Here is a 10,578-nt window from a genome sequence, read left to right as displayed (position 1 = left end):
AATAAAGGGAGGGATGCTGGATGGGACTGCATTTGGTGGATGGGGAAATCAGGGAAGGGGGCAGGGAGGAGAGGAATTGAGGGGGGGGGGCCCTTCCTTAATTACTGCCCTGGGCCCCAGGATGTCCAACACTGGCCCTGCTTGCAAGTGCTTAATGCCAGCCATAGAATTAGTGAAAATGCACACACCTATAGTGAATGGCAGAGATATGTGCATAATTTATAGTATTCTACACGTAAGGTATGTATGCCCACCCACACGCCATCCAGACTCCGCCCATGTGCCCACCTACCTGTACAATACACACTAGTGAAAATATTTAGAGGTTCTTTTACTAAGCTCTGGTAAGAAAAAAAAAAGTATGGTCTTAGCGCGCCCTTAGACAGGTCTTTCCCATGCGCTTAGGCCGCTTTTTGCCGCAGCTGGAAAATATCCAATTTAACGGCCATGCGCTAATGTTACCATTAATCAACATTAGCACATGAGCCCTTAATGCCACTTATTTTGTGGGTAGTAAGGGATCGCATGCTAATCCAGCATCAGTGGCGAAGTAAGGGTAGGAGGCACCTGGCGCGGTGGAACCCTCCCTGCGCCCCCCCCCTCCATGTCCCTGATCCTCACAAGCCCTCTGCTCCTTCCCACCCCCCACTTGCACTCTCCCTTCCCCCCTGTACTTCTAAATCTTCGCCGGCACGAGTGGCTTCTCTAGCATGCTCCGCGCACCGGCGTTGGATTTCCCTCTGATGTCACTTCCTGGCCCCGTGACCTGGAAGTGATTCGGAGGGGAACCAGGCTGGCACAAGCAAAAGGCAAGAGAAGTCGTTCACGCTAGCGAAGATCTACAGTGGCACGGAGGGGAGCAATGGCGTGGCGGAGGGGCGCAAGTCCCCCCTCCGCCTTTCCCCTCCCACACTTACTACGCCACTGTCCTACATTCAGTAATGGAGTTGCCCAGATGCATCCCATCGGCAAAAAAATAAATTTTATATTTTAGTGAGCTGATAGCTAGCGCACATGTTAACAGTAGTGCAGGACACCGCAGCAAGCCTTCTGGTGCTAGTACTCGGTTTCAAGCTGTATTAAGCATGCATCAGTGCTTACCATAGCTTGATAAAAGCACTTCGGCAGTATTTCGACTATTAGTATTACATACTTGAATCCCGTTATTTTAATCATGCACATGTGCAATCATCAATAAAACCTTAGCACCATTTTTAATGAATTACCCCCTTTAGGCACTCTCAGGACTCAAGGATCTCCCGTATGAGGAACGACTGGGTAAGTTGCAGCTGTACTCACTCGAGGAACGCAGAGAGAGGGGAGACATGATCGAGACGTTCAAATATGTCACGGGCCGTATCGAGGTGGAAGAGGATCTCTTTTTCCTTAAAGGACCCACAGTGACAAGAGGGCATCTGTTGAAAATCAGGGGTGGGAAATTTCATGGCGACACCAGAAAATATTTCTTCACCGAAACGGTGGAATAATCTTCCACAACAGGTAATTGAGGCCAGCAGCGTGCCAGATTTTAAGAAAAGATGGGATTGGCATGTGGGATCTCTTCATGGAGGAAGTTAGGGGGTGGGTCATTAGTGTGGGCAGACTAGATGGGCCATGGCCCTTTTCTGCCGTCATGTTCTATGTTTCTATTTGGCATGTGGGATCTCTTCATGGAGGTAGTTAGGGGGTGGGCCATTAGGGTGGGCAGACTAGATGGGCCATGGCCCTTTTCTGCCGTCATGTTCTATGTTTCTATTTGGCATGTGGGATCTCTTCATGGAGGAAGTTAGGGGGTGGGTCATTAGTGTGGGCAGACTAGATGGGCCGTGGCCCTTTTCTGACGTCAGGTTCTATGTTTCTATGAGACGTTTAAATATATCACTGGACGTATCGAAGATGATATCTTCTGTCTTAAAGGACCCACGACCACAAGAGGGCATCCGCTCAAAATCAGGGGCGGGAAATTTCATGGCGACACCAGGAAGTATTTCTTCACCGAAAGAGTGGTTGATCATTGGAATGAGCTTCCGATACAAGTAATCGAGGCCAACAGATTTTAAGAAAAGATGGGATTGGCATGTGGGATCTCTTCATGGAGGTAGTTAGGGGGTGGGCCATTAGGGTGGGCAGACTGGATGGGCCGTGGTCCTTTTCTGCCGTCATGTTCTATGTTTCTATGTTTCTAAATAGGTGCTTCAAAAATGACTTGAGAGAATATGTATAGCGTTCCCAGATTTTCCTTCAGGAAAATCCGGACCCATGGCCACGCCCCCCCGGACCGCCCAGTTCCGCCTCTGTCTTGCCCTGTTCCGCTTCCCCAGCCGGCATCTGCGCATACGTGATGTCATCGCGTTGTATCCGCGTTTGCGTGGATGCCTCTTCACGAGGCGAGTTTGTCGGGAAGCTTTTCACAGTCCGGACAAAGTGCCGGGTTTTGAAAAGCCACCCGGCGCCCCGGACATGTCCTCAAAAAGAGCACATGTCCAGGGAAATCCCGACATCTGCTAACCCTAGATATGTACCTAAAAGTACTCGGCGTGAACATCGATGCGTTATACATGTAGGTGGTCATGGGGACGGGATCTGCACTTTGGCACGCATTGTACAAAATTTGTGTATTCACACCGATTTTTGCCAGCACACGCACACAACAAGGTTACTCTTGCCTGGCAGTAGCTATAACTTGCACAGAGAGGTTTTTAATAGGGTATTTTATAAGAGCAGAAAAGCACATGTGTTGCTTTGATACAACAGATGCATTTGCATATGTGCCTTCCTTGCCTAGGCACCCTGCTATAAAACTATCCGTGTAATCATTTTGATACATACAGGAATCATTCAAAAGTGTACAGTACTCATAGAAACATAAAATATGACAGCAGAAAAAAGCCATCGGCCCAACAAAAAAGGGCCATCGGCCCAACAAGTCTGCCCACTCGGAGGGTTCTTCGAGTGGGCAGACTTGTTGGGCCGATGGCCCTTTTCTGCCGTCATATTCTAAGAACATAAGAACCTAAGGAGTTGCCCCCGCTGAGTCAGACCAGAGGTCCATCTTGCTCAGCAGTCCGCTCCCACGGCGGCCCATCAGGCCTAGTGCCTGAACAGTGGTCCCTGATTAATTTTATAACTTACCTCTAATCCCATCCCTAAAATCTACCTCTACTCTTATCTGTACCCCTCAATCCCTTTGTCTTCCAAGTACCTATCCAAAGCTTCTTTGAACCCCTGTAGCGTGCTCCTGTTTATCACATCCTCCGGTAGCGCGTTCCATGTATCCACCACCCTCTGTGTGAAAAAGAACTTCCTGGCGTTTGTTCTAAACCTCTCCCCTTTCAATTTCTCTGAGTGCCCCCTTGTACTTATTGATCCCCTTAATTTGAAAAATCTGTCCCTGTCTACTTTTTCTATGCCCTTCATGATCTTCTATGTTTACTCCCCCGATATTCGCGGGGGGTTCCGTTCCAGGAACCCCCGCGAATCTTGAAAACCGCGAATACGTTTTTTTCATGGGGGAGACTGGAGAGGGCAGCGGGAGAGCCGGGAGAGGGCAGCCGGAGTGACGGTGAGTGAAGGGGATCGCTCGCGGTATGCTCCGACCGCCTCTTCCTGCACTAAAGTCGGGCCTCGCCAATCAGGAGCTGCGTTGTCATCGCCAACCTAGTTACTAATAACTGGGGCTTAACAGTAAGATAACATGGATAAAAGCCATGTTCAATTCTCCCCTTTAAGAAAACAGAAATGTCTCTAGAAATCAAACTCACTGCTTTACTGTATGTGCTAAAAGTGAGCCAAGTCTAGGCTGAAAAGGTTGGCTCTTATTGGTGGGATGAGGCATTATGACATCACAAGCTCAGCTCTGGTTAGCAGAGATTGAAACTCTTCACACTAAGGCCTCCTTTTATGACACCGCAATAGCAGTTTCTGGCACGGGGAGCCGCACTGAATGGCCCATGCCGCTCGCGACGTTCATCGAGATCCTATGAGCGAGGGGGGTAAGTCTCAATTTATGCAATGAGAGACCTACTTACTAATAACCGGCGTGAACCATACAATAACACATTTCACTGATAACCACACACCTAGTGGGAAAAGGTGCTGTGGAGTTCTTTCAAAATGGCCAATTCTTTCCACTGCAGTGCCATATTTTGTAGTGCAGATTCGTTGCTTATGCTACAGGCCTCCTAAACACTTGAATTAGCCAAGGTAAATCTGCATACAGTGAATTAGCAGTGATTCTGCAACAAGGCGCCTAACATGTAGCCACGCCCACGCCTAGCATGCATGGCGCCTATTTTTTTGAAGGCTGCCTAAATTTTTAGAGGCGCCTTGTTACAGAATCGCGCTTTCTTGATAGGCGCCTAGGTTTCAATCAGCGCTGATTAAAAAGCTTCATTGCGCTTGTTCTTCAATTTCGATAGGCGCCATACTAGTTGGGCGCCTCCGAGAAAGGTGTCTAACATTTAGGCGCTGGTTACAGAATTTGGGCCTATGTTCTGATGTGACAATTTCCGCTTCAGCGTAGCCACAGAATTAACAAATCCCGCTTCCAGCATAGCTGGTTCAGTTTATTATTCTGGTCTTAAAAGTTAAAGCTCTTCCTGGGTGGCCAGCTGTAACCTACGAACTGGTTTTCCGATGGAGCATATTCATAGGAGAGCTTTAAAGGAATTTTTATTGGACCAGTAAAGTTCCAGCCCAGATGTCCTGACCTGATTTTTGCCTGAACCAGTTAACTTTACTCCACCAAGAGTTGGCCAACTGCAGGAATCGATTAGTCCAAGTGGCTAGCATTTTCACCACAATGGCTAATACCAAGAAGGCAAAACTATGAAATGAGGGCCTTACTCCAAACGAGAGGGGTCAAAATAACACAGAACTACAAAATAAGACCTACTCTGTATTCTCCAGACTCTTGTAGGGAATAGGGCTGACCGAACTGCTTAAACAAATATTCCTAAAATGTTGAGTACAGAGTGTTACATCAGAAAGTGGGAACTTGTGTGATGGATTTTTACCGCCAAAAAACCACTGGCGTGCCTAGCAGACATTACCCACTCGCGTCATTTTAAAACACTCTGCTAAGCTAATCTAAAGATATACCATTTATAAAATCTTTTAAAGCTACTTTTTCCATTTTTTTTAAACGTGATTTTAATTACAAAAACTATCAGTCGCCCAAAACCCTGGTGTCTAAATAATCTAAATGAGAATTAAAGTGCACAATTCAATAACGCTTCTATATAATGTTCAATCAAAAAGCTAATGAGATATTAAGCCTTATCGATTTTAGACCGTAAGTGAAATGGCTAAAAAGCAGGAACTTATCTCAATCTGCAAACCACTGGTTTTTTTTCATACGGGGTGCCAGAAGGTCCATTCTTGCTCCAAAGAAAGATCCAGGTAATGTTCTTAACAATTACAGACCAATAATTCATCTGCTTACATTGCATATAAGCTGTTCACCATAGACTACCTGCCACTAAAGTACTGTTTTCTGGTGGAGCATTTGGGGGCGTTTAAGGGAATATTGTTATTAGGGTTTGTGCATCCTGTGATGTAGCATTCATTGTGAAAGCACAGATGAAGCCTCTTGCTGGGAGCAGTCCGGATTCTGGAGTGTTGACATTCACAGCTCTGTGAGATTATCGGCGGAGATGACCTTGACACAAACGCGGCCTGGCTGTTCACCAGCTGGTTGACGTTTCTTATCCTGGAGCTGGAGAGTCTGCAGCTCCTTGGAGTCACTGGGTGACGCAGTTATGAGGGCCTGTCCTATGAATTGATCACACAAGGTCTTCTTGGCCCAGACCTACAGTATGAATGATATTCAATGAAGAGGATCATCCCAGAGCAGTGATTCTCAACTCAGTTCTTGAAACACACTCAGGATACCCACAATGAATACACATGAGACAGATTTTCATACAATGGAAGTAAAGCATGTAACATTATCTCATATACAGGGTTACCAGATTTTACTATTGTAAAAGCCGGACCCTCTTCATTCCAAATGTAGATTATGCTTTTTTTTTATATAATAAAGTCTGCGGCAGCAACATCAGGCTCTACAGTTTATTTTGTGTTGGACTTTCGTTTTCCTGTGGATTCAAGGGATCAACTTTTTGGCTGATTTTATTTCAATAGAGAACATTCAGTGGGTGCTAAAATGGCAATACTGAGAAATTATGGTGTGCAAAGTCGATTAGAGTGCATTAAATCAATTCAGCATGCCATCAATTTAAGGTGCATTAACAAGTGCATGCCACTAGAGGGCAGCACTGCCTCCAATTATTCTAGCTATTCATTCTTATTTGGCCTCACCCCCAACCCTATCAAGCATCAATATCCAGTGGTGTACCAACAGAGTGCAAGTGGGTGGTCCGCCCCAGGTACAGATGCTCCCAGGGTCGACATTGAAGTCCCAGAACTTCTCCTTCCAGGAGCAGCAGCCTTCACAGCTCACTGCTCTGCCAGGGTTGGGCCTTCATCTCTGCTGGGTCTTACCTTCATGGAAGAAGGAATTAGGCGGGACCCAGCAGAGAAGAAGGTCTGACGCCCGCAGAGCAGTGAATTGTGAAGGTTGCCGATGATGATGAGAGAGACAGAGAGGGATACCCATAAGGGGGGAGGGGTGGGGTAAGGAAGAAAGCTGCTCAATAGGGGGGAGGGAGAAGGATGGGAAAGGAGAGGAGAGAGTGATGCAAGACAATGGGGAAGGGAGGGAGGGAAAGGAAGGGGAGGAGATGCCAAGGCACAGGGGGAAGGGAAGAAGACAGAGATGCCAGACCAAGGGGGAGGGAGGGATAGAAAGGAAGGAGAGGAGAGATGCTAGGACATGGGGGAGGGAGGGGAAGGAGACAGAGATGCCAGTTCATCATGAAGGGCGGGAGGGAGGGAAAGGAAAGAGAAGAGATGTCAGAACATGGAGGAGGAGGGAGAGATGAGAGGTTCCAGGGCATGGGAGATAGGAGGGAAGGAGACAGAGATGCCAGGGCATCAGGAAGGAATGGAGGGAGGGAAAGGAAGGAGATGCCAGAACATGGAGGGGGAAGGAGAGGGAGAGATGGAAGAGAAGGAGAGGAGAAAGATGTCAGGTCATGGGAGGAAGAAGGGAAGGGAAGCAGACAGATGCTAGACTGTGGGGTGGAGTGGGGAAGGAGGGAAGGAAAGGAGAAGAGAGAGATGCCAGAGCATGGGAGAGACAGAGAAAAAAGGAGAGGGGCTAGAGCATGGGAGAGACAGAGAAAAAAGGAGAGGGGCTGAAGCTGAAATGAATCATGTATAAAGGAGAGAAGGGGCACAGAATAGACAGTTTATAGAAGGGGCATAGAAAGAGGGAAGATGCCATACACAAGGGAGAGAATATGGACAGTGAATGAAAGGGGCAGAAAAAGAGGGCAGATGCTGGATGGAAAAGAGAGTGAAGAGAAGATGAGGAAAGCAGAAACCAGAGATGACAAAAGTTAGAAAAAAGATTTTTTGTTGTTGCTTTAGAATAAAGTAGTAGTATAGCTGTATGGATAAACAGAAAATGGAAAAAAGGTAATCTTTTGATTGGACTAATTTTAATACATTTTTTACTAACCTTTGTAGACTAAAGCCCTCTTCCTCAGATCATGACAGGATACTGTAAAAGCAGTATACTGCTGACCTATGGAAGGAGGTTTTGGCTTCTGAAAGCTAATTGAAAAATGGATTACTCTGATAAAATGGTATTTTCTCATTTTCCATTTTTTTGTTTTATTTCTAAAGCGGTGATTGGTATTTTTCCGTTTTGCTATCTTTATATTTTTGCACAGTATTAGGGAACATATCACTGTTTCTGGTTCTGTGGTGTTGCATTGCATGCAGAGTCTGGCTTCTTGGCAGTTCAGTTTAACTTCTGTCTACATATTTCTATTTTTAATTTGTGATTACTTATGCTATACTAAGCGAGGGTGTATCCATGTTCTGTGTGTATGAAAAAGACATGGTTTTCTGTTAGCAATGACTGTGCAGGATCGATCTGTATTAATCTGGCTTGTCTAATTTTATAGTGGGTGTATTGTCGTTCTTAAACACTGCAGTGAGCACTAGATACTTCCTTTTCCTAGCTGCACCCTTGTTGTGTGACTTGTGGATTATTACTAAAAAATAATATTTTTATATGGGGGGGGTTAAAAAACAATTGGCCCCGGGTATCAAATATACTAGGTATGTCACTATCAATATGACCTCCATAGCCTTGTCCCCTGAAACTGCGTATTAGGGGTATAGTTGTAGGAAGGGGAAATGGGGGAGCCTTGCCATTTTTACCTTCTGTAATAGTCTAGGTATCTCTAATCCTTCTGCATTAATTTTGACTTCATACTGCTGTTCATCCTTTATGTATCCTTCAGGTTCTATGGTTACTACAGGTTGTGTTAAAAAAGAGAGACCATCTGCAAACATGGAACTTCAGAGGTGAGAACAAATTTGTAAATCATCACAAGAACCTGACAGTGCATGTGAAGCCTGGCAATATTTATCCCAAACAAAAAACAAAAGGAATTTACCCCAAAATATCCACAAAGAAGAAAATCCAGAGAAAACCAAAAAAACTCTGTGGAGTGACGATGTTCCTAAATGGACTTTATTTGAAAGTGTCAAAGTTCCAAAGGTCCACTGAAATCATTCACATAAAATAATTCCATCCACATAAAAGTAAATCATCCACATAAGAGCCTTAAAGGACCTAGTCCGCTAAGGATACAGGACCCAACACGGTCCGTGTTTCGACAAAAAGTCTTCTTCAGGGCTCCCTGGGGGTCCTATAAAGGTGAGTACGTGGGAAACAATTGTGTGGCAAATGCAAGCAGGGTCTCACTTCCGGCTCACCACACAATTGTTTCCCACGTACTCACCTTTATAGGACCCCCAGGGACCCCTGAAGAAGACTTTTTGTCGAAACGCGGACCGTGTTGGGTCCTTTATCCCTAGCGGACTAGGTCCTTTAAGGCTCTTATGTGGATGATTTATTTTTATGTGGATGGAATTATTTTATGTGGATGATTTCAGTGGATCTTTGGAACTTCGACACTTTCAAATAAAGTCCATTTAGGAACATCGTCACTCCACATAATATTTATCCCAAACCAGCACCTCAGTCTAGTAGTAGGATGGCAGAATTTCCAGTTCCTCCGTTAACATAAGGTGTGTAAAATCCACTAGTTTGAGAGGGCAGATAAAGGTTTGAATTGGGAACACGGCATCAGTGACTGAACAGCTGGAATCTTCTTTACCTGAATTACGATGGGCTGGTTGATGTTCTTTCTGAAGAATACTGCTTGGATATCAAAGACAGCACTGGAAGTCTTTTTTTGAACAGGAGAGCGGACTTTCTGTTTCTCACACTTAATAATCAGGTAGGGGTTTATCTCTAAGGGAAAGCCAGCAAAATAGGTGTCACTTCAAACCTCACAAGTGCATTCATTGTACAACTCCTCAGTTATCTCTCCTCTCATCTTTCTTCCTACACCTCTCCCCTGGAGCCAGGGCAGGATTAATTCGTTGAAGGCCCCTAGGCACACAAGTACACTGGGCCCCCCTGCCACGCCCCACCCCACCCCACCATGCGCCCAGGCGGAAACAGGAAGCTGCGTCAGAGGGAAGCTTTGGGCAAGCAGCACCGCTTGCACAATACAGTTCCCGATGTTCCTACCCGTGTTGCTTGCTTGTCTTACTTTTTGTTGATAGGGGGGGGGCCCGCTTTGCCGATCGGGGTGGGGCCCGCGTTGCCGATCAATGCTGGAGGGGTCCATCGCCATTTGGAAAAACCAATGTTGATGCCCTCCTTTATTGGGCCCCCCTGACCATTTCGGGCCCTAGGCACGTGCCTACTTGGCCTACTGGTTAATCCTGCCCTGCCTGGAGCTCTGTTTATCTAATAGGTCTCTCTTATCTGTACCATTCTCCCCCACCAGCTCCAGCCTCCACTCCTGTACCCTAGATGAAATTTTTAAAAATGGTGCTTAGCGCAATTCCCATACCTGACTGTAGGTGGCAGACTTACATCTGCTAAACCTGGTGTAAATGCTGGCTCCCAAGCTAGACAGAACTCTGTAATTACATTTGCAACTTTTTGGAACAACTTTGATACATCTATGACCAAATCCTTTTTGAGTTATGCTCTAGTATAGGGTTACCAGTTGTCCAGGTTTCCCAGGATATGTCCTCTTTTTGAGGACTTAGGGAGTCCGGGTGGCTTTTCTATTTTGATTTTTGTCCGGGGAAACCAAACATCTCAAAACCCTACAGCAGTCTTTGCAAGGCCAACACACCTATCCGGCTTCGGCGCTGTCTCTGACGTCACTTCCTAGGCGCGGGTCCCAGAAGTGACGTCAGAGAGAGCGCTGAAGCCAACGTGGGCAGCACGTTGGTGGCTGCGCATCCCGAAGTTACGGGGAAGGGAAGGGGTGTGCGCACGGCAGAGGGCGGAGAGCAGGAGGGGTACCAGCACACCAAACAAGACTGCGCCCAGGGTGGAAACCCCCCCTACTCTTAATACGCCACTGAGAGGCAGTGACAGGGACAGAACTTGCAGGAATGGGACAGGGATGA

At 46.4% G+C, this 10,578-nt stretch overlaps 1 protein-coding gene across 4 annotated transcripts in view; it reads right to left on the bottom strand.

Annotated features, from left to right (window-relative positions):
- Positions 1-3,463: 3,463 nt before the first annotated feature.
- CAPN6 (calpain 6) overlaps positions 3,464-10,578 on the bottom strand; it is a 134,249-nt gene continuing 127,134 nt past the window's right edge. For 3 of the 4 annotated variants that reach the window (XM_033946392.1, XM_033946393.1, XM_033946394.1), the window contains exons 12-13: positions 9,261-9,397; positions 3,464-5,809 (exon numbers count right to left, since the gene is read on the bottom strand). In XM_033946392.1, coding sequence (XP_033802283.1) covers positions 5,627-5,809; positions 9,261-9,397 — 320 coding nt within the window. In that variant the 3' untranslated portion in view covers positions 3,464-5,626. Of the gene's footprint in view, positions 5,810-9,260; positions 9,398-10,578 lie in introns of those variants that run through there. The other variant, XR_004539619.1, reaches the window with a different exon arrangement.

Source organism: Geotrypetes seraphini, chromosome 5 (assembly GCF_902459505.1).
Source record: "Geotrypetes seraphini chromosome 5, aGeoSer1.1, whole genome shotgun sequence".
In the NCBI taxonomy this organism is placed as follows: Eukaryota; Metazoa; Chordata; class Amphibia; order Gymnophiona; family Dermophiidae; genus Geotrypetes; species Geotrypetes seraphini.
The sequence above is the reverse complement of the archived record's forward strand: the minus strand, read 5'-3'. Positions and strand labels throughout refer to the sequence as shown.